Raw genomic sequence first — 23,454 nt, forward strand, 5'->3', positions numbered from 1 at the left:
ATTGTCCGGCCCCGTCAGCAGTGAAGAAAAAATTGATTGAATAGGTAGAGAACATTACTGAGTGAATAAATAAATAAATGAATATTACATTTCTCAAGGGTGACACTGCGAATTAGCTGGCAGATACCAGCTAATGAGTCCTGAGATAGAAGTTTGTCTCACTGGACACAGGGGAGAGGCAGAGTGACTTTGTGTCTGTGACATTCAGAGAAGGAGAAGACAATCCAGCGACAGGCTCTTCTGATTAGATTTTCATTACCTCCTTGTTATCAATGACTGATCCCATTAACAAGTCAGCATGGCGACATGCCCCTGTGGTAAACTGAGAGGCGCCCAGGGATAGAGGGTGCAGCCGCATAATAACGCACGCCATGGTTTGGTCATCTGCTTTGACACGGAGCTAATGAGATGGTCACAAGAGAAAATGTATGGCAGTTGGCAATTGGTGACATGCTAGCAAATATTTTCCAAAGTACTTCCTGAGAAAAAGATAATTGTCATACTTTAAAGATATTTATAGTATCTAACGCACTACTCAAAGTCAGCATTGTAGTGATTAAATTGTATTGCTTGAGGCACACTATAGCCAGGATATTAGACTCAACAGTGATAAATCGGCATAATAAGCCATTCAAGCAAAACAACCCTATACCCAATCTGCTCGTTCTCTCTCTGCACGAACATGCAAACACACAAGTTTGCACACAGACATAAACACCTAATCCTGAAATGTGTGTCTGATACCTCATTCACACCAACGCAACTCCGGTTCAAGCCTCGTGCTAGAGCTTTTCAGGTTCAGAACCGGCTCTTCGGTTTAGCTCCGGCTCTTTTCACACCGCCCAGAGTCCGACTGGTGCTGCGTCATTGCGTCATTGTTTGCGTCATGACGTAACCGTTTGCGTGTCTGCTTCATAAAGCCAAAGCGCACGGAAACCCCTCACAGCTCACACCGACAACAACAACAACAACAACAATGGCCGATTGTGCTCCAGCTTCCTCTGTGCCTCTTCGGAAGACCAGATTCCCAGTAGGTAGCTGGTCTCTTCAGTGGACCACTGCTGTTTGTTAAAGGTCACATGTCATGGTCCTTTCTACTGATCATAATACCATTGTTGAGGGATATTACAATAGAAAAATACTGTGCAATTTTCCAAACTCACATTGTTTCGCATACAGCATCTCTGTAAACTACGTGTATTCACTCTCTCCACTAAACGGCTCGTTGGAGCTCTTGCCCCCCTCCCTGTGAGCCCAGTGTGCTCCGATTGACCAATCCACAGACTTCCTCACACACACACGCAGCTCAGCTGATGTCTCCTCCGGGCTGCTGCTGATAACAGACAGTTGCGAACGCGGCGAAATTCTCTCTGCAGATCCATTCTCACAGCGTTCATCAACCTTTTTCTTCTCAATATCAAGCCACACTTATTGTTTTTACTTCGGCTGAGACTTTGTGTGTGCTCGGGGTGATTCACAACGTCCGATTGTTTCACGTCGCGCTTGTTTAGCGATACACAGCGAAACACAGCCAAACTCACCCCGAGCACACACACAGTCTCAGCCGAAGTAAAAACAATAAGTGTGGCTTGATATTGAGAAGAAAAAGGTTGATAAACGCTGTGAGAATGGGTCTGCAAAGAGAATTTCGCCGCGATCCCAACTGTCTGTTATCAGCAGCAGCCCGGAGGAGACATCAGCTGAGCTGCGTGTGTGTGAGGAAGTCCGTGGATTGGTCAATTTGGACCAATCGTAACGGCTCCGCGGACTTAACGTAACGGCTCCACGGATTGGTCCATTTCGTTCCGGTTACAACATGACGTCCTGATGTACCCGGAAGAATCAAATGGATGATGACGTTTCACCAACGAGGCGTTTTGGGGAGTTCTTCTCTGTGTTAGAGTTTTACTCGCTACAGGGTGTACTTTGAGGGTTTTGACTCTGCACACCGTTTACATGCATAAAAACCGTCATAACACACAAGGGGACGGGTAATAACCGGAAAAGCATGACATGTCACCTTTAAGTTTCTCCATCGTTGTCTACAAACTGGATAAAACGCAGGCTTTTTGTTGTTGTTCAGGAGTTGATATGTATTTTTGATCCACATATTTGTTTTCCGTTGAAATCCCCTGAACCTGCAAACACAAACCGCTTTCTGTGCACGGATCGCTGTGCATTCGTGTGTGGGTTTTTTGAGACTCCCCTGACGGTCAGCCGATTCGTACTTGTAATTGTTTCTATCTATAGCCAATCAGATGTCTCCTCAATTCTAAGCCAATCACATGAGTGCGCCCCCACGAGGGTAGATTTCTTGCGTTCATGACGTAGCGCTTCATGTATGCATTTTGCGCAGTCCGGATCTGACAGGTCCATGGAGGCTGCCTGCAGGCGCTAATGTCAGGACACCTCCACTCTCAGTACAGCGCCACTTTCCGAACAGGAAATGTACGCAAATACAAGCCTGTATATTATTAAGGCACCGCGCCACTTTCCGAACCATTGATGAATGCTTGTGTACACAAAAACGGCAGGCAAAACCGTTTTAAATGTGTGTTTCCTGTGTGGCGAATACAGCTGCTTTATTTATGTCTGTATGAAGTTGTTGTGAGTGTGGAGGGAGCAGCTACAGGTTAGCTTAGCCTAATCGATCAGTGCACTACGAAGCCAGTGCTAGACAGTGAACTGTCAACGGGGGGAGCCCTGCCGGTCATTATCGGCTCTTAATAGTTTGATCGGTGCTCTCTCTAAAGGCCAATCAGGAGAGCTGGATCTGATCGATATGGACATAATCGCGAGTGAAGTATAATCGGACGCGAGAGAGATCAGATCAGCTGCTGAGTCTGGCGGAGACACGCTGCTCTGCATGATCACCTGATGCTCCGCCCTCTGTTTAGCGAGCTGACCGGACAGCGCAAAATGCGTATATGAAGCGCGACGTCATGAACGCAAGAAATCATACCCTCGTGGGGGGCACGCTCTGATTGGCTATAGATAGAAAAAATTACAAGTACGAATCGGCTGACCGTCAGGGGAGTCTCAAAAAACCCACACACGAATGCACAGCGATCCGTGCACAGGAAGCTGTTTGTGTTTGCAGGTGCAGAGGTTTTAAATGGAAAACAAATATGTAGATCAAAAATACATATGTAAAACTTTTTTCTGTATTTGGATTTTATTTACATGTATATGAAACGGAACACATTTGTGTGTGCTTTGAAAAACACAAGTGTGGATCCGGAAATACAAGTGTGAATCCTTCTGTGTGCATGTGTGTATTATGAGACTGTTCTGAGCCCATAGAATTGTTTAAAAGAGCCTTCACCAGTGCCATCAGCAGAGTTGTCCACCCACTCTATCCCTCCCAAAACACTTAAGTCCCAATAAACTCTGCCAGCTTTTTCCCTGGTGGATTTCAACACAGTTACAGTGTTCCCACAAAGGGTCTCTGATTCGTATTGTGGAAACACGTCGCCAGGTCGGCAAACACTGTGGAGCATTTATTTAGTTGTTCCCATTGAATGAACGATGTGAACAATGGCATTGCCATGCGGTGGTATGGAGCTGTATAGAAAGAGAGATTGTGTCTGAGGCGTCACAGGAGGAGTTTAGAGGCTGATGGATGGACAGGTGCCAGGCTCAGCTCAACACGAGGCCACAGTATAGTGCCGGGTAGATAAATCTGAGGCCGACACTGATAGGCCGCAGAGTCATCATAATGACAGGCAGGCTGCAGCCAACGGCAGGAGGCTGCAGTTCCGCCCATCCCAGAGGTGTAATGTGCTTGTGATTAACTGTCAATCCCCCCCTGTTTGTTGGGCAGACGTTCTATCTCAGTAAGAACCACTCATCATCGTGACAGCTACTGTAGCCCTGACCTTGGCCTCCATCAAGAGGGCTGCATACATTTCCAGAAGGGATTTCCAGAGATGTAAACAATAATACAGAATCTTAAGAGATGAGTTTCTTTCTTTTCATCACATATGAGTCACATATATGTTTTAACTCCGGGTGATAGAAGTGCAGGTTGGGTGAAGTCAGGTGAAGCACCCTGGAAGAGGTACGACTGTGGTCTTTTTGATGAACACATTTTGACTTGTCAATGTAGGAAAAGCACGGTGTCAACAATTTGCAGTGAATTTGGGGTAAATTACAGGTTAAAAAGCATTTCAAACACGATAAAACGTCTGGCTGAGCAACGCCGTCAAACAGATCAGAAGAGAAAACAAATCTTCTGCTTGTAGTGCATGCTGACACTGTCACAATGTCATGGCTTACTGAACTGAACAGTATAACCTGTGCATTTTTTATCAGGTCAAATTGTCTTTTCTGACGAAAAATGTCTGTAGCTCAAGGATTCTTTCTTACGAATCAGTCCCTTACAACCTCTCATCCCACAGGTTACATATCTGATTTCAGCTCTTAAAGGGGAAAGGAAACACCAATTACAGTTATAATATTCCGGTAGTTTATTCATTTTACAATGGATATTGATCGTAATATTTATTGTATATGATATTACTCGCCAAAAGAAAATTAATTATCCGCCGGCCGGGTGGGGAATTCCGGGACCAGGCCGCCGCCATTAGGGGAGTCCCAAATGGTGACGTCACTGGCTGTGTTTTCGCTCCACCAAAAGTCAACACAACGTAGCAGATATGGCAGCGATGGAGGAATTTTGCAATGAGATCGACGTTTTGAACGATGAATTTGACTATTCGTCGGGAGATGACATTGATGTGGAAGCATCTACAGTTACCAGGCATCCCATGGCCTATGCTTATGAACCGATTCGGTCGAATAGAGTGGCATACGATCCGGAATAAAAAAATTAAAAAAACACAATGCTAACAGTGAGCCTCTGAATTAGCCCCGAGCGAAAATGCTAACCTATTACTGCACCGATAGCTCCCTTATTACTTATCCTAGCCGCACATCCAACACATGGTTTATGATCGCAAGGAGACACAGAATCTAACGGTGCCCACCTCAACACTGAAAGATACAAACTCGCGAGGTTATCCACAAAAACGTACATCAAAACAAGTGGCGCTAGGTACTAACATACGCCAGGCTAACGGCTTACCTTCCTCATTGTCTGGTCTAAACTGGTCTTCAATGGCATTACAACGATAAAAACGATGATGTAGTTAATCCATAGGTTAAAATACAATGGGGCTGTTACCCCTTTGAAATGTTCTGATAATCTATAAGCAATACAACTGCAATTCCGTTATCTGCTGTCCGCTCCGTGCTCCGTGCGCTCTGGGTCCTGCAATACCATCCATCAATAGCAATACTAGCCTTTTTAGGGCTGTTTTCGACAGATGAGCGTGTGTATGCCAGTTTAATTAGTTGAGCTATAGAACACCCCCAATTCTCTATTGTACGTCATAATAATAGCTACCATTTAGTTTGGACGCGATTGCGTTAATTAATAAGGTCACACTGTGTCAGTAAATACATGTGTGAGCTAGTAATCTGGTAGTGCTGCAATATTTACCTCTCTCTCGGCAGCTGAAGCAACTCGTTTGGTGGCTCGAACTTCACGTTTGTTGACACTGTCATTGTCTTGCGCGGCCGACGTGCTGGGACGGCCGGTGTTCCCGACTGCATACGTTGAGAAATCGAATATTGTGGGAACAGATCCTGGCTTCAAATCCAATGTTTTGTATTGAACCAGGCATCCAGACTGGACTTTGAGCAGCTTCTCATCCTTTAGTGGCAGCCTATGGAAATGTACTTCTTCCTTCTTTGTATAAAATCCATTTGTGCAGCCTGGGGCAATACAATAAACTCCTGACGACGGCCGTTTTCTTGTAATGTAAACTACTGGTGCATTGCACGCCATGTTGTTTGTTATTGAGCTTTGGCCCAGGAAGCCGCACCCAATCAGTGACGTCACTGGAAAAGTCCCGGAGCAATGGAAGCGCCCATGGTCATTAGGCACGTATTTCAAAAAGTAAATTTGCGTATCTCGATCGTTTACATTGGAAATAGACTAGATAAATACATTTCCTAATGGTAATATTGTCGCATGGAAAGCAGTTTGAAAAGTGTTTCCATTTCCCTTTAATATAAACAATGCCAAACATAATTGAGGAACATTTTAATTGAACTATTAACTACTTAAGATGTCGTCCCTAAAAATGTTATATTGCTTTTCAATGCTGAAAGCTCGATTCATCTCTTATTGATGGAAGAAACAGAACTCTTCAGCAGCAGACCATTTGACCTGTTAAAGAAGGAAAGGCAGAAAAGCAGAGCTCTGAACCTGGCTCAGCTAAGTGGCATGCAGCCGACATTAACGTTACTAATTCCACCTGTGCTTTACTGCTTTGACAAATCAACATGTCTGCTGTGAAAAGAGATTTTCAGTTTTAAAACAATTTGTCCAAATACTCTCGAATGACTGATCAGTTGATTTTGGCCAAAATCATTGTCACGTATCCAACCCAAAGCAACAACAAAAACTGTGAATGTCTTGATGCTTCCAAAGGTAAGGTTTTTTTTACAATTAGAGCGAACATCAACCTTTTTTTTATTAATTAGGAGCTACAAATGTTGAGAGAAAGGAAAAGTTGGAAGGAGAGGGGGTATGACATGCAACTTAAGTCCCTGATGTACAATGGGTTATGTGGTATGAACCTTAACCATTATATAAAGGCACCCAACCAAATCTTTGTACACATTGACTCGTTGTATTGAAGTCTGCCTATGCCATGACAGTGGGCCCACGAGCACAACAGCAGCGGCTTTTTAACTGAATTAACAAGCATTAGTCACCTTTGACATGTCCCAATATCTGCTTAAAGGCTTATTAAATTATATTTGATCGACCCTTAAAGGGAAATTTGTACAATGCTGTAACTCCAACAACTCAGACTCTTACTGTTAAAAACAATGCTAGCCACTGGAGCCACAGTGCTGCAGTTAACACCAGCTGAGGAGAAAATATGTCCCTGCATATGCACATAGTTAGAAATGCAATATTTATAGTGTAGTATTCTCCAGATAAAGACTGCTCAGTGACTGTTGTTGTCACTTGATGTGAAATGCCTTTTGTTCAGGGAACAGACACCTGCTGTTTGTCTGAATGGTTATGTGGCAAACAATGAAATACTATGGAAACTGTGACCACTAATTACAGCTCCATCTTCAAAACAACAGATGCTACATTTGTGCTCATCAATACAAGCAGTAAAGAATCTTGACACGCATCTATGGACATAAATGACCATCATCTGTTCTTACCTATCATTATACTCCACTGTCGAAAAATCACATCTGTATACAACAGAGAAGCATAGCCATTTGAGAAGCACTTTTTTTTGCCATGAAAGTGGTTTCTGTTTTCAAAAGAAAGTGTGCTTTTCTTCCTCTGTTTTTGTTTAACGTCTCATCGATTACTACCTCAGCCGGCTGAAAGCAGAGAGATTTTTTTTTCTGGCCCTCTTTGTGGTGCCTGGCTGTGGTGTGACACCCTTGTCCTGACAACTAGACAATGTGCGAGGTAGAAAAACGTTGAGAGGAAAAGAAACTGAATAAAAGACAGAAATGCAGGAAGGCAGCAAAGCAGCACTCACTGAGCCTTTGTTTTCAACACACTGCCTTCGGTACGCAAATATGCACTCTAAATACAATGAACGATGATTAAAACAGACAGAGAAAACACATTTGGACCCCCTTTTTGCTCCTCCTTTTGCTGCATGTTATCTGTTGCCCTTCCGCTTTCCTTCCAGTTTTCATCTTTTAATATTCATAGGCCAAGATTAATTCTGTTTTGCAGTCTAATTCTCTTTTCATTATCCGTGTACCGTGAGAGAATTCATTAGAGCTGGTCACAGATGATGGACTAGGCAGGGTCCAGTGTTGGGAAGTCTGTCCTGAAGCATGGCTCGAGCGTCTCGGGCTGGACAAACATTCACTGCATGGTGAAACAAACACGTATTTACTCAACCTGCATGTTGATTCTACACTGTGTCCTTGTAAATGGCCCATAGAGAAATAACAAAACAATCATTTATAATACCTTCATGATCATATTGCTATACTCTGTCAGTATCTGTGGAGCTGTTTCCTGTCGGCAGCAAGCCATAAAGGCATGTCATGCAGATTTCTGACACATTTTAAAAATGTCGTAGTATAAATCTCTACAGTGGTAGTTTTTACAAAGCTCATTCTAAAATAATCAATAAATCACACCACACAAAACCTTTTATTTTGTCTCCCTAACTCGCCTAGTTTTGAAATCTATGTGGACATCTCTGACTACTTCTCCTTGTTGTCTGCCAGGGCTTTATCTCTTGCTTAAAAAGGATCAGAAACTGTCAACTGCCAAACTCTGAAGAGTAGCAGCATGGCCATTAGGCACTCGTGGAGACGGCTGTGCTCGCTTCCAACCCTGCCAAGCCCCGGCCTAAGGGAGCAGCTCAGTGGCCTACTTCTGCCACTGCATCTAGGCTGCACTCATCAGCCAGTCTGTCTGCAATCAACAATGGGGCCAGATGGACAGAGACCGAAGCATCTACCGGCTGACTCGACGCAACAAGCAGCCCAGAAGTTAAAGGCTTAGAAATAACTTTGTTAAGCCAAGAAGACCTTAGATTCACAGGTTTAAACAGAAGCGTCGGTAGAGAGCTACCTGGTGATTTCACAGTTTTTAACCTATTTCAATCCGCGGAGTAAAGTGCACTCTCTGATTTACTTTCACACCTTGACAGTGCTCACACTTGAATGACGCAATTCCCTGATTCAGAGGCAGTCTGAGGATGTCTTCGCCACAACAACATTTAAAGGACTTCACCAAGAGATGCTGAAGATACAGTATCCAGGTGAGACAGTATTTATAAATCAGAAAAAGTCGTATAGACATACATTTTTTTTTAATGTTTTTAGAGGTTACAAAATCTTAATCTAGTAAAAAATGTATTTTGAGAATAGGGCTGGGCAATAGGAAAAAAAATAGATCATAATATTTGGAAGAATACTAGATATCCATAAGGTAACCATTGTCGGGTTTACCATTACCATTGATTCTTTCACAAAGTATTAACACATTTAGTCATTAAATCCAAATTACTGACAAATATTTATAAATATTTTATTGTGTAATAAAAGAAACGTAGAACAGTCTGGTAAATTCGGAAATTAAATCACTTGTCTGGTCTCATACGACAACATTGATATAATATCAATGTACTCTCCAGCCCTATATTGGAATGGTCTTGAGGAATTTGACATCAGCCAATGCATGTTTAGAGAGATTCTGCAGGGACCATGATTGTTTGTAGAGCAACACTAGTTCATTTTGCAATTATCGTACCAGAGAGAGACAGAGCTGAGGCTTTTCCCACTCATGTCACACAAGTTTACTAAAAGTGGTAATTTTGAAGAGAGTGGAATAAGGCAGATATCTGGCACACATGCCTATGATTTGCCCTTCATTTTTGTGTGGATTACAATGACAGCAGATTCACATTCGCTTATGGGTTTAGTACCATATGTTCAGGTCACTTTACTTCCACTCAGTGCGTTATGAGCAATGACTATACAATAAAATAGTCCTGACAAAATGTCCCTCAATCAAACTGCTACAGTATCTGAAATGAATCAACCACACATTCTGTCCAATTGCATTACTGATCCCTCAGCCAGGCTTTGGCTTCACTCTTTAATAATAAATAATAATATCACCAGACCCGGAAAAGATGGCTTACTAACAACCAAAACAAAGCTCCTCAGCCATCTGCCTGACTGGTGTGTTTTGCCTTTAAAAGCCGGAGGTCTTGTGAGACCAAATGCCAAGTGCGCCCCGAACAAAGAGAGCAGACTGTACGCAACCTGCCAAGCCTCCCAGGGCGTGAGGCCTCCACGAGATGAAGTGCAGCAGAGCCGCGGGGTACAAAAAAGAAGGACGAGTCTGAAAGCCCGCAGCATTAGAGAGCAGCCTTTGAACTGGGGAGTGGGCTAAACCTTCATGCTTAAGATGTCAGAGGAAGGATTTACAGCTGCAACCCGGCAACTGTAAACAATCGTAGGCATGGGCCATGTGTCCATCCACATATAATCATTAATTATATCTCCTTTAGGGTTTCATTTCAACATACATCAAATATACAGACACACGCACGCATGCAGTAGGGCGACACGACGCTCATCGACGGCCCGACATCTATCGACATCTATCGACGCCGATAATCGGCTCGGTGTGTAAGAGGCTTAATAAATATTGGTTATCTGGTCCTCTAAAGTAGCAGGAAAAGCACGACTCCGATCGAGCCGCTGGAATTCTGCTCTTTCTGTAATCAAGCTTCGAGAAATGTGGAGGGAATTCTTTATTTGTGCTCCCCTCCTAATTCAATTTGAAAAAAGATTGGCCAGTGCATTGCGGATATTGTTGTGCATCGTTAGATTCTAATTGGCTGGGTGTATTCTGCAGTAACTTTTGATGTGTGTGTTTTTTTCACACCCTGAAGCGTACATGCGTGCAGCGATCACAGGTTTGGGTAGCGGTAGCTGGTGTTCTGCTGCTCCTGCACTGCCTCAGACAGCTTGCCTCCCTGGAGAGTTTGAGACGAGATCTAGCACTCGAGTTATTTTACAGCATGTCTGTGTGACATTTATTATGCACCAAAGAGAGCTCATGAACAGAAACACCATGTCATCCCATTCTCAAGATCATGCAACAGCTGGGTGTGGAATACAACTTCAGGGGAGGTGAGCAAATGAGTGCGAGATAAGCTGTTGAAGAGTAAGAAAACTAGTCCAAATGTGCAGTTTGAAGATGGGAATCTGAATGTATTTCAAATGAGTTGCATGTGATCCGACTCCTCCGCTCCCGTAGAGACCTCAAATAAATTAGGTTAAGCGATGTGCAAATCCTGCAGCTGTTTGTGGGAGTGCTTTGCAGACGAGTAAGGGGCATCCAGCTGAGCGTCGCAGACCGTCCCTGCCACCTCAAAGAGAGAACATCAGAAGACGAGAGGAGCGGCTTCGCCTCCGTTCATTCAGGACTTTCAAATGTTATGTTTCCCACAAGTTGGATACTAAATTCTCTGTTTTCTCTGCAATGAAAAAACATTACAAGCATCGCTTATAAAAGAATATGAGATTCCAGTGAAGTTATGATTATGGCTTTTTCTATTGCTCCCTTTAGAGAGTGTGGCCCTCAGCAAGGTGACATGAAAGCCGCCCACAGAGCAGTGGGAGCAGGAACTTCATAATTGTATTGTCACAATAAAACTGATGCAGAGCTTCCAGATTTCACTTTATGGCATTGCCTCAAATCTCACATAAACTGGCACGGAAGCAAAGCAGCTGATTATCTGGGCATGGTCGCCTCATGTTTCCTTAAATAAATCAATACTGTATAAAACGCCGTGATTGTATGCATCTGAGCGCATGCCAAGTCTATTAATACATACGTTGCGTTTGTGTGGCAACAATCTACAGCGCGTGCCATCGTCCTCGCTCCCATCGTCCGATATTAATATCTGAGCAAATGCTGTCAGACAGCTCCTTGTGGAGAACCCCCAGCAGTCATTAGCTGTAACAACCTGGAAATGTTCCTCCGAGGGACATGCTCTTCGCTGCAATTACAAACATAACCACGATTACGCGATCGAGACAACTCTCCAGCGCCTTTGTTTTTTTTGCTTTATGCTACAAATATTGATAGGTTTGTTTTTTTTCCTTCTCCAGAGCAATTTTGAGCTTTCAATTGTGGCCAGCACGGGCATCTGCGGCCACATTTTGATCATCATTGCAAAAGACAATCCCGGTTTTATGCCATTCTCGCTGGAGAATTGCAGTCAATATTTCTGAAGGTAGGAGGTACTGAACAGATTTGATGGAGGCAGTAACAATAGTAATAACTGGGAATGTGAAAGGGGAATCAAATGTAGTAATAATCATACAGATACCATAAAAGCAATCCTCAGAACGAATATCTCTCATTTCAGGGGCTGCTGAATCACCCGTTGGTGTACTCATAATAGGAAGATCATACATTTTTTAACTCATTTCAGTATGATAAGGTTTTGAACAAAAATATGTATTACCATTTTTAAAAAGGCATAACTTCACTGCAGCTAACTCATCTTTGTTTCAGTGTCCCGTCTTCATCCATGTCCTTCATTCAGTAATAACTCATTTAAAAGGCAATAAGCGTTTCATATGTGGAGAATAATAAAGAGATGGACAGCACTGAAAATATTGGCTTTTGAGGGTCAGGCTTTATCATTTAGATCACTTTCAGATAGCGCGGTTAACATGAAGCCTAACCATCTCAGAATATGATTAATTTACTCTCACTTCCACCATCTATCATCACATATTTCTAGCTCCCTCCTCATCAGATATTAAGGCTAGTGAGGAAAATGAGGACGTCAGGAAGATAAAGAAGGAGATGCCAGATGTGATAAAGACTATTTAAATCCAGGCGGCCGGGACGATCCCCGTAGAAGACAGGCAACAAATGCAGATGGAGCCTGAGGACCCCTGAGACCTGATTTAATATATTACTTATTGTGTATAATTCGAATAGCCATTCATCTCCAGATAGTCATTCTGCTTGCATCAGGCCTTTCACATTCATTATCATATCAGTTAAAACGATTCATGCAAATGGCTCCACCCAGAAGCAGCACTCACATATCAATTACTGAGTGCACAACAAGACTTATTATAGTGACACTGCTGAATTAAATTGCACCTGAGAGGACGTATGTGAATGAGAATGGCAGGATTGGACGAGAGATTAAGAGGCAACATGAAGAATGGGAATGAAGTGTTTCATCCCACACTCCTTTATTCCCTGAAGGACCCTCCCTAAAGGCACTTCATGATTCCCCTAACCAGATGCCTACTCCAGAGGATCCTACGTCTCAAATCAATGTTATTTCAACAAATGGAGATGAAATAGCATACACTCAGAACCCCTCCTGTCAACTGGATTGCCACCACCACGGGGAAAATACACTGAAATCATTAAGACTCACAGCAGAGGATCACTGACTGCATTCAGCTCTTTCGTTTTGTTCGGATGTTTACCTTTGTCATTATAGCACTTTTCATGCCGATTATGATGTGGATTCTTAAAGCATTTGCTGAAGTTTCAGTCCTAAATGATGTACCCATCTCATACTGAGCCACAGCTGATACACACTTACCTTGTAGAGGGTTAGGTGATGTGTGTTTTAACAGAAAGCTTGTAAATATGTTGTATATGTCAGAGAGAATTGTCATTAAATGCTTTATGGTTTTATGTGTAACAGTGCATGTTTATGCTTTGCAGGAGCTGTTGCACAGATGAAGCCACTTTGTGAATCCTTCAAGGCGCAACCAGTTCTCCCAGTGGGACCTCTGAGGTATGAGTCAGGGTCCCACAGGGGCACAGGGCTCTGCATTTATAAGCAGACGGTGGTAGCTTCATACTTCCACAGGAGACAACAACATTGTATTTCCCCTTAGAAAAGCAGTCAACCTAACAATGCAAATAAAGTAAAGTGCTGGAAAATAATGCCACTCATATAGCAAGTCAACAAGTTTGAAATAATAATAAGTTCGATGTTCTGATCCCAGAGGAAGTTAGATTGTTTTTGAAGGGCCTTCTTCCGACTAGATTTTTAATAAACCAGGATGACTCAGGTTTTCCACCTTTTTATTTTTGTTCATTTATTGATGCCATAAAGTCATAATTGTCACATTATGCCACACAACAGTCCTGAAACAAGTTATTATATTTAGCTAAATCAACCTGCTAAATATGTTGTTGATGAGAGGCAATGACGCAATAAGGTCCATTCATTTCTATTTATTTTTCCAACTAAAACTACTCGGTTGCGGTTAGAAGAAGATTGTAAATATTGCTTAGACATTGTTAAATGTCAACATTATTTATGATCCAGAATCCCAGTCCCTGACATTTACGTTGAACATGCCCATCCCCCATCTCTTCAGTCATTCCATCACGCTACATAAACGGCACATACTACATCCTGCATTAGTATTGTTGTCATGTACAACCATGCAATATGAAAATAATTACTATGAGTGCCCTAAGCCCTGGAAGCCATCTATTAATTTGGTCATTTTTGTTTATTGAAGCTTTATTTACTTTCCTTAAGCACCCTGTGGCTAATCTTTCATTGCAATTTGCTATATTTGCTGCATGCAAAAGGTATGTGTAATGATTATTATATAGTATATATTTGTATTTAATCTCATACCATCAATTTAAAGTAATGTGCAGTGATAAAATAACACATTACACTGACTCAACAACAGTACATTGTCAGGAATAGGATATGACCAATACACAATGCACTGCTTTATCCTGTATTCATAATTTACTTTGACCACAAATCAGTAGTGATAGCCTGAGGATATATTATCCTGCCAACAAGAAAAAGACCACCAAATTAACTGAGTGGAAAAAACTTTTTTACAAAGTTACAAATAGGTCCTTAACAGTTCTGCATTGGGCAAAGATGAGCCACAAGACGTGTCCAAATATGAACATCTTTTGAATTCATGAAACGTTATCAAAGTAACAGTCTCCATACATTTTGTTCAGACGTCCTATATCTGTTCAAGTTCTCACAAAAGACCACAGAGGCTTTTCCCACTGTTACAACTTATGTATCCCAATGGGTTATGAATGACCTGTTTGATATATGAATGCAGAACTTGTTCTCCCCCATTTGTAATTCATGTGTAATGAGAAAGCTTAAAGTGGGACTATACAAACTGAATTTTAAGAAACACATGAAATATATCTGTTTTTAAACAACTTACCCAAGCCCAAGAGTTTGTGATCTACTTCCATTCAGAGAGAGCTGGAGCAAAGTGTGGCCACAGAGGAGCAGAGGAGCTTGGGAAATATCCAAACACACATACTAAAACTATCCACAGCATTCACGCATACAGGGCTAACTCTAATCTCAAGATAATCAAAGAGGGAATGCGTGACAAGCAGAAAGAAGAGGATAGCAAAAGAAAAAAGTAGACTTTAAATACTTAAAGAACACATTCAAAGTAGAAATGTCTTTAAAGTTGATGTGTAATATTTTGCTTACTAAGAAGTAACAGTTTGAAAAAGTGATAAACAATTCAGGTCAGTTTTGCAAAGTCCCCTGTAACTAAAGCTCTGTCCTTACATTAACCTTGCAGATCAATATTAGCTATACATACAAGAAGCTATTAGAAATATTGATCGTTAAATATGGTGGAACTGTGATTGAATGTTCTGCGCACAGTGTAGTGCTGGACAGTACATGTTGATGTATTCATGTTCCCCAGTGGATACATCTCAATGATTTTGGTGACTAACTATGCTGAATATGTTAAAAGAGCAATATAAACATTTCTCAATACTCAAGCTTGTCATATAAGGCCAATTATGTGTGAGCAAAACTCCCAATTCAAGCAGCAAAGATTCTCCAACGTAATTGTAGCCGTCAACCACATGGCCTCTTTCATGAGCTAAGCCATTATGCTTTAAGTGACCGTCCACTTCATCTCACCTGAGTTAAGGTGAATCACCTGGGAAGTCTATTTGGCTACAATCCTGAGTGTGCTTTCCGAGCCTCAATTATGTTGTTAAACCTGCAACCTTACACATAAAAGTCCTCTAGCTGTGCCTCTAAAGCGACACTAATTAGAAGGGAACTAGAGGCAAAAGGGGGCTGTATTACCATACCTCCATTTCACCTGGGTGTCTGAGTGTGTAAGCAGAAAACAGAGAGTAAAAGAAGCGGGCGCAGAGCAGATAGACTGCAGCAGCTGGCACAAAGTCTGCTCTCAAAGCCAAATAAGTCATTCACAAGCCTCTCGACCTTGTTGAGAAGGTGTAAACGGAGCTTTCCTGAATAACATTTTAATTAACTTGGTATATTTCTAAAAGCTTCTGTGTGGTGACGGGCATTTATATAACACATCAGTGATCAATAAATATAATCTTCTTTGCCTTGAGGTAATGAGTCGTAAGCAATTATCCCGGTAAGCCACGGGCGTCCCGTCCTGAGCCACAGAAGCCTCTGCAGGTTTTCATTCACACCAAATACCACAGCTGTCGATTTCACTAATTAGTTCCTCCCTCTCTGACTGAAGGTGTGTTGATCACTGAAATCAGCTGGTGGAACGTTTGGCTGAAACAAAAGCGCGCAGACTCTTCTACCTCCGTCCTCTGCAACCAAAGTTAAATGATAAATAAAGCACTCGAGCAAGAGGATGTTATAAAGTTCCTCCTCTTGATCTGAACAGAAGATGCCATATCATTCCTGAGAGTGCACAACAGAGCGCTTTATCTCATCCCTAATTTCATTCATCATCGCACAGTGCTAGCCTTGAAGCCGAGCTTTACCTGGGAAGCTGATACATTGCTTAAGCCACTACATGACTTCTTCTTTTTTATTAAGGTTTACTCAACCGTACCTTCATCTGTTCTCCCTCCTTTTCCAAACATGAACAGAAATATACTTCATCAGTCCAGAGAGAAAGAGTTATTTCTCCCCAACCAGGTTAGGAGATTTGCAGAACGTGGTTATTGTCCTTTGACATGTAAAAAATAATGTTTTGAATTTGCAATTCGAAAAAGCTTGACTTAATAATTGCAGGAGCTTTGATTACATTTTTCATCATCAACAGCATCTTAAAGGGACATTTTAGGCCAGCGACGGTTGATTTCCTGGTTAAAAACAACAACTGTTGCCGATTAACTTACCCTATTGTAGCAAATAAGGCTAAATATGTGAATCTTGTGACTGGTTAATATGTCTTGTGTATTATTTGGTCTCTATGCGTTGACCAACGATTTCATATTTTACATAAATGATATAAACAAATGCAAATACAAGTAGACAAAACAGCACATTTCCTCTACTCCTAAATAAAAAAACGATCTGAAGGACGTCTATGGCCGCTATATCCCCCTCGCTATAAGCGTTATAAGAGAAAACCAACTGAGTTTGGAGTCCACGATAAATGGAGACCTTTAAATGAGATGATATATTTAGGCTGCATATATATGGTAAATGCACGCTGCTGGAGGAGAGATGTGTAATAGAGTATTAAAGCAGCGAGGATGGCTGGTCAGCTCTGATAACAAGTACAACGCCCTCTCCTACAGTGGAGGTATCTCTGTCTCCTCGCTCTGCCTAATCCTTTCTCAGACGCAGATGAATCTCGGGTCGCTGTCAATGACACGTGCGCACTCGTGTGCAGCTGGTCTGTGGCGCGCCCGTGGCCAGGCAGGGGTGAGAGGTGACAGATAATAAAGGGCAGAATATATGACTTTGCCCTCCATCGCCGACTGGTAGAGGATGCCAGAGATACAGATGGAGGTCTGCGTGTTTTACTGTATGAATTGGCTCTTTTGAGGTCATCACATGACACGATTGACCAGGCTCTAACCCCAGGACAACGCTCAGAGCCATGCTTCATTTAAGTCTTAACCTTCCCCAGAGCTGAGGCCGCATCAAACTTTAGAGCCTATTCAGAATGTCTCTGGGTATTTATGTAAGGATGTATTGTGCAAGTGGCTCATAAAACAACCGATCAATTGACTTTGTAGCTTGTTGCAATGCGATGTACAAATACAGATGGAGCTAGATCACAGCCTGCAGCAAAACCCAGTTTTAGAAGTTACACTGAATGGTGAAGCTGGACAGCATGGGAGACATTACAAAAAGAAAGAAGATTAGCAGCAACACGTGGTAATAAATAAGAAACATAATTCAGCTCTATTTCAGTATCATCATAGAATTGCTGTATGACTCAGCTGGAAAGAAAAGCCCTGATTTGTGTACATCCAAGAGACAGTGTCTGTATCCCTGCTGAGATGGACTACCAGGCAGATTCTTGTGCTCAGTGGCACTTCAACAAGAACGAACACCTTGCACAGCGTTTAATAGAGAGCCTTTCTGTAGCGCTCACATATTCCAATGACTGAACTCAAAGGGGAACCTAACAAATCTTACATATCAAAGTTTGTTTGCAGGTGTTGGGGAGAATGACTGGAAACCAATGTGTAAAGCCTTTGGTGACTCCAGAGGTAGCTTCGAAAAGTCTGATAACTACCCCAAGTGATGTCACCTGAGTCAGTAGCCCACTACCTCTCTCTGCTTGGCTGTTCGAGGCTACATTACCCTTCAATACATAATTGTAGAATTTAAGAATTCTGTATAACCTCTTTAACTTCCTAAGTAATGTTCAAAAATGTGTCATTGAATTGCAATGTTAAATGGGTGTAGTCTTGTAAAATTAAACATCAAGCCTCCGATAGACTGTTGCTCACAAGATATTTTACTATTTAGGATCACAAATGTTTTCTCAGCCGTGTCTCCTGAGCCTGAAAAAAAATAGAGGTGGAACTTTCCAATTCCTTAGCAGATTATCCCTATTTTGTCGACAAGTGCTCTGGAGTCAACAGTCCCCTTTCCCACCTCTACCTGTCTCCTTCAAACTATTGCATCCCCGTTGCATCTATTCAAAGAATCACAATAAATAAAGAAAAAGGCAGCTCCAGGCTGTTGTTTCTTTGTGTGTGAAAATTGCAGCAGTCTAAAAACGATGCTGTTGTTTTTGGCAGGCTATTTGCTTCTGGCAGGCTGACAAAAACTTTATGTTGGCTGATGATTTTGTAGCCATGAAAAAGTTATTCTTTTAATCACCTTAGTTCTGCTGGGAAAATATAGACATCATAACTGTTGACCCGTTAAGAGAAATCCGATCTAACAAGGTGGTCAAATAAAACAACAATGAGCTGATTTTGAGGCTTCTAAAGTCTTTAATGGATCTTTCCTTGAAGATACCCTGGCTATTGCAGCAGAGACATAACGTTTCAAGCTAATGAATCTGCCTTTCAGAAAACGAGGTATACTTGACATGCAGACGCCTTCTTCTTTACAAGGTCATCATACTGCAAGCCTGACTTGTTCATTAAAACTGTGAGAGATTTCAAGAATTTCAATAGCAACACTGGCACCTCCGATCTTATTCAAAATAGCAGGGAACGTGATAAAAAAAATGGTTCATCCCTATTAAGACCTCCTCGCATTGTATCTCTTTTTTTCCCCAAGACTATTTTATCTTTCATGGGAATGCTATTTTCTAATTTCTCCTGGGAGCCACAAGCAGCAGCTTTCCCAGCTGTGTTTACTAATCTTCCCTCGACACCAGTTTCTCAGCCCCACAAAGTTAATACTGGTCCAATGTAAATAGACTTATCTCATAAACTTGTGTTATCCCCCCACCTTGGCTGCCCAATGTGATACACGGTAACAAGTCTACACAGGGGATTAAGCCAGAGAGGAGGGAGAGAAACAAATCCTGTACCGGCTTCTGCAGTACGATTATCAAACTAAAATACAGCAGTTGAAATGTCAAGGTTGGCCTAACGAAGGGACAGTGTCACCGTGACACCAATCATGTGAAGAACATGAGTAATAGACTGCCTCTGGTGCGGGGCTAAAGGATGAGCAGATAATAAATGAAACTGTATTTGTCTCCTGGTTCTGAGAAGTCGTAGATCGAGAGTTGATGCTCAAAGCCTCTCCTGCCCTCTCGCCATGTGCAGATTACAGTACCTGCCTCATTCCACCTGTGCATGTCTGTTCTACTGAAGGCACCCAATCACTATAAATGCCATGGCAGTACGTTTTAATTACACCCAAAGGGAATAGTATTAATTATCCCATAGCCTGCTGTGAATTGGCTAGTGGCTGCAGGCAGATTTTTAGCTCGAATGCTGATGATGTGGAGGTGAATGAGGTTCAGTTTAATAGTTTAGGATACATTTGGGAATTATCAAGTTCCAAAAAATACCGCCATTTATCCCTGCAGGACGTTTTTGACCGACCATTTTCACAGGCTACTTCAGTTGTTTTTTTCCAAAAGGATGGCGTGTTCTTTCAATTATTACTTCTTCATATATCCATATCTGATTGTGTCTTATCTTGTCATCTTTACATCTGTTCCTCTTAGCTTATCCATCTGTATTTATCCCTCATTAACTGTCAGTCCTTTCTTCCACTGATCATGCAAGTTCGTTCTCTCTTGCTCTCATGTACAGTTAAGTACATGTTTTTTAGTCAAATTGCCAATATTATCTCACAGATTGATTGATTTGTTATACCCAAGGGAGGCCAGGCTCCGAATCATACTGCAAGTATCCACAGTCTAAGTATTTTTAGCACTGCTGCCATTGATATTTCTGCTGAGAAGCTGAAACAGCACTCTTCTCTTTGTCAGATGCGTGTAGGTATTTGTTAATGCAGCTATAGAGTAGTGCCTTATAAACTATGCATACCATCTCCCTCTGGCAAACACCAGGAGAGAGCGTGATTGCAGGAAAATGCTGGTTTCCATTAGTCCTGTGAGGCTGGTTAACATAAAATTATCCTTAGGGTTAGCGGGAAGCAGACAAAACTGGGGTGAGTGCTTCATTAAAGCTGCAGCATAATGGACACTGGACATCTCTAAAGGCTGAATTGCAGTCCTACTTTTCCGATATGCCAGCCTCACAAACAAAAGTCCATTTATTTTTCTGATAATTTAAAAAGAAACAGAAGCACAGAACAAATGCTGCAATGTCTCAAGAATTAGCCTCTGGTCCTTTGCCCCATGAACTCTTACTTGCGGGGGTTCAGATTAATGGCAGGCCAAACTCCTTCTCAGCTCCTTTCTAATCTGCACACCAACAGACTTTAAACTACACAAAACGGAACAACTGAAGCAGAGGGTAGCACTCACCTCGCAGGAGGTCAGGGCTGGCATAAGGTGAACTGTACGTCCGAAACAGCAGCCAATCAAAGTCGTCCTCCTCCCCCTGGGTGAAGTCGCACAGACTGGGGTCTGAGTCCTCTTCGAACGTGCAGCCGGCCGCTGAAAGAAGAAAATGAAAACAATGGCCATTAGTCAAAGAAACATTGTTAAAACAAGAGTTCGATCGACCTCACTGATGAGACAGTGCTGCAACTAACAATTATTTTCATTTTTGATTCATTTGTGAATTGTTTGCTTCTTTTAAATTGGACAAATTGCACATCAATCAGTCACAAACCCTCATTTGAGAAGCTAGAATCAGAGGATGTTGAAATGAATGCTTAAAAATGTTTGTTTTCACAACTCAACATTTCTTAATATAACAGAGCTTTGGTGTTGTTTCTGTTTAATTTCTCTGAACCTCTTAAGAGGCTTTACCATTAGACTAAAGCATTAGTTTGAATGGTAAATATCGTCCTGAATTCAAGTCCACTATCCTATGTCAAACACACAGTTTGTTGTGCATCAAAGTTATTTTAAATATAATTTGTTCACATGTGCACAAATGCTCTCAGGCAAACAACAAATCAAGCAATGAGCTGTAATTACTCCAGACTCGCACAAAGGAACACAATCCCAGGCGGAAGCGATAATTGCCCCTGCATCAGAGGAGAATTACCCCTCCCATAAAGCATCCACAAACAGAACTATATATCCCAAAGACTATTCACAAAGGCATTCAAATAGTATAATAAACATTTGGTGAAAGTGGTTACCCTGGGGAATATAGTGATTATCATAATACCCCACAACCTGCTATTCCATGCGCCAAAAGAGCTAATTTTTTCAAATTATATTTAATAGCTATGGCTTTAATGGCCCTTGGGTCCTGAATAATGTGTTTCAGTTCTGCATCTGTTGCCATATTTCACATTAGACCATTGGTGTGAGAATTACAGGGTAACAGTGGGCAGTTTAAACAGCCCAGTCATAATACCAAAGCCTGTTTCAGGAATAATTGGAGCAGGACAGCACGAGACATGACATGCTAATGATGGGAATAACCATGAGCAGCTCCTGAAGGTGACTCCTTTGGTGTGTTGCTTTATGGCTGCCCATTCTTTTCCCTAATCCACCATTAAACAAATGGTCTCAATATAACAGGCTGCTGAGTAAAACGCCATATTCACTGTAGTGAGGATTTATAATTCTCTTTTTTTACTACCAATTTATAATAGCGTCCAGTCATTAACAGGTTACTGCGATTGATGGACTGGTGTAGTTGTATTACAGTCCAATGGAAACCAGGGCACAAGAAAAATATATAGGGTTACCAATGCAATTCATCCAATAGGTTGGCACAATTGGTTCTGACAAAAACATTATGCATGTACTTTTTGCTATACACACATTTCTGCTGGTAGTGATTGACACAGGCGGTGCAATTCGATGAGTGAATTAGTAATAATACGAGAATAAAATGGCAGAAGAAACTGGGACATTGAGCTGGTTATAAAAATAGTCTGGCTGTGTGAAACCAGCAAACCTCCAGCAGTCATTGGTAATTAAAAAACCCTTTACCTTACAGTGCTGTATATATATCTATATAAACCTATGTTCCCCTTGCCAGAAAGCAGCATGAGATACCAAAGAAGTTGTTGCTGCCTGTTTAAAAGGGTAACAGTTTGTCCGAGGTGCTGAACTTTCCCCAGACGGTGTGTTCACTGCAGCACAAACACTAGGGATGCCCTTGCATAAAGCCAACACATTACATCGCTCTTGCTCCTCCAGTGATTATACGATAACATCGGAGCATATCTCCCATCGTGTAAGCTCGGTCTATAGGGTGATAGTGAGAGCCATCCAGCAGAGTGTGGGAGTGTGGGTTTATCCCTCTGGGTTTGATTTATTGCCCCGTGCAGGGCTGTTACTGCACAGATCTGCTGCTAAGGCCAGAGGTTAATTGTCCCGCATCAGGGTCTATCTCTAATAGAACAGCCAGAGATATGGGACCTGACACATCCAAACGCTGGCACTATATTATTCCCCGCTGCTTCAGTAAATGAAGCCTGCAGACTCCTCCCTACAAGAGTCTCATCATCCGGAAGAAGGAAGCCGGGGCCAGCGCTGCCCAAGAATGTCATCTCCTCCCAACACACCCCGGGAGGGATCCAGCTCATCTATCAAGACAAAACACACTCCCTCCTCAGGACCGACGGGAGTGTGGGGTGTCAGTGACCATTTTTTACCTGAATAATTATCGCATCATTTAGTGCAATGACCAGTGCAAAGTCAGACACTGCCAAGATGTTATGGCTGAGGTGAAGACATGTTTCATAGTTTGGTGGTGCTGATCTAAATCAACCTGCGCTTTAAATCTAAAGCTTTGTATATATCATAACAATAAAGATTGTTATTTTACAGTAAATATAGTTATCTAATGTCACTATTTCATACTTGGAGAAACACTTTCCGGAGAACAAATTAATGAAAATCATTGGGCCTGTATCATTACAGTGTTTATGAGACTGTAGATGGATGTGTCTGATCTACTTGCCAGGCTTGTGAGGTAGGCCTATTGAAATATCATGCAGTGTATCTTCTGGGCAGTGAAATAGAAGAACAGATTAATAAAAAAATGTAAGAACAAGCCAGGAAAAACTTGTTTTGAAGATTGCAGCATCAGAA

General features: G+C 41.9%; 1 protein-coding gene across 4 annotated transcripts in view; it reads right to left on the reverse strand.

Moving 5' to 3' along the window:
* The window catches only part of ptprub (protein tyrosine phosphatase receptor type Ub), a 184,921-nt gene that overhangs the window by 113,908 nt on the left and 47,559 nt on the right, over nt 1–23,454 (reverse strand). For all 4 annotated transcript variants that reach the window (XM_034102752.2, XM_034102751.2, XM_034102750.2 and 1 more), the window contains exon 2: nt 20,755–20,886. In XM_034102752.2, coding sequence (XP_033958643.1) covers nt 20,755–20,886 — 132 coding nt within the window. The remainder of the gene's footprint in view (nt 1–20,754; nt 20,887–23,454) is intronic.

Source organism: Pseudochaenichthys georgianus, chromosome 16 (genome assembly GCF_902827115.2).
Source record: "Pseudochaenichthys georgianus chromosome 16, fPseGeo1.2, whole genome shotgun sequence".
Taxonomy (NCBI): domain Eukaryota; kingdom Metazoa; phylum Chordata; class Actinopteri; order Perciformes; family Channichthyidae; genus Pseudochaenichthys; species Pseudochaenichthys georgianus.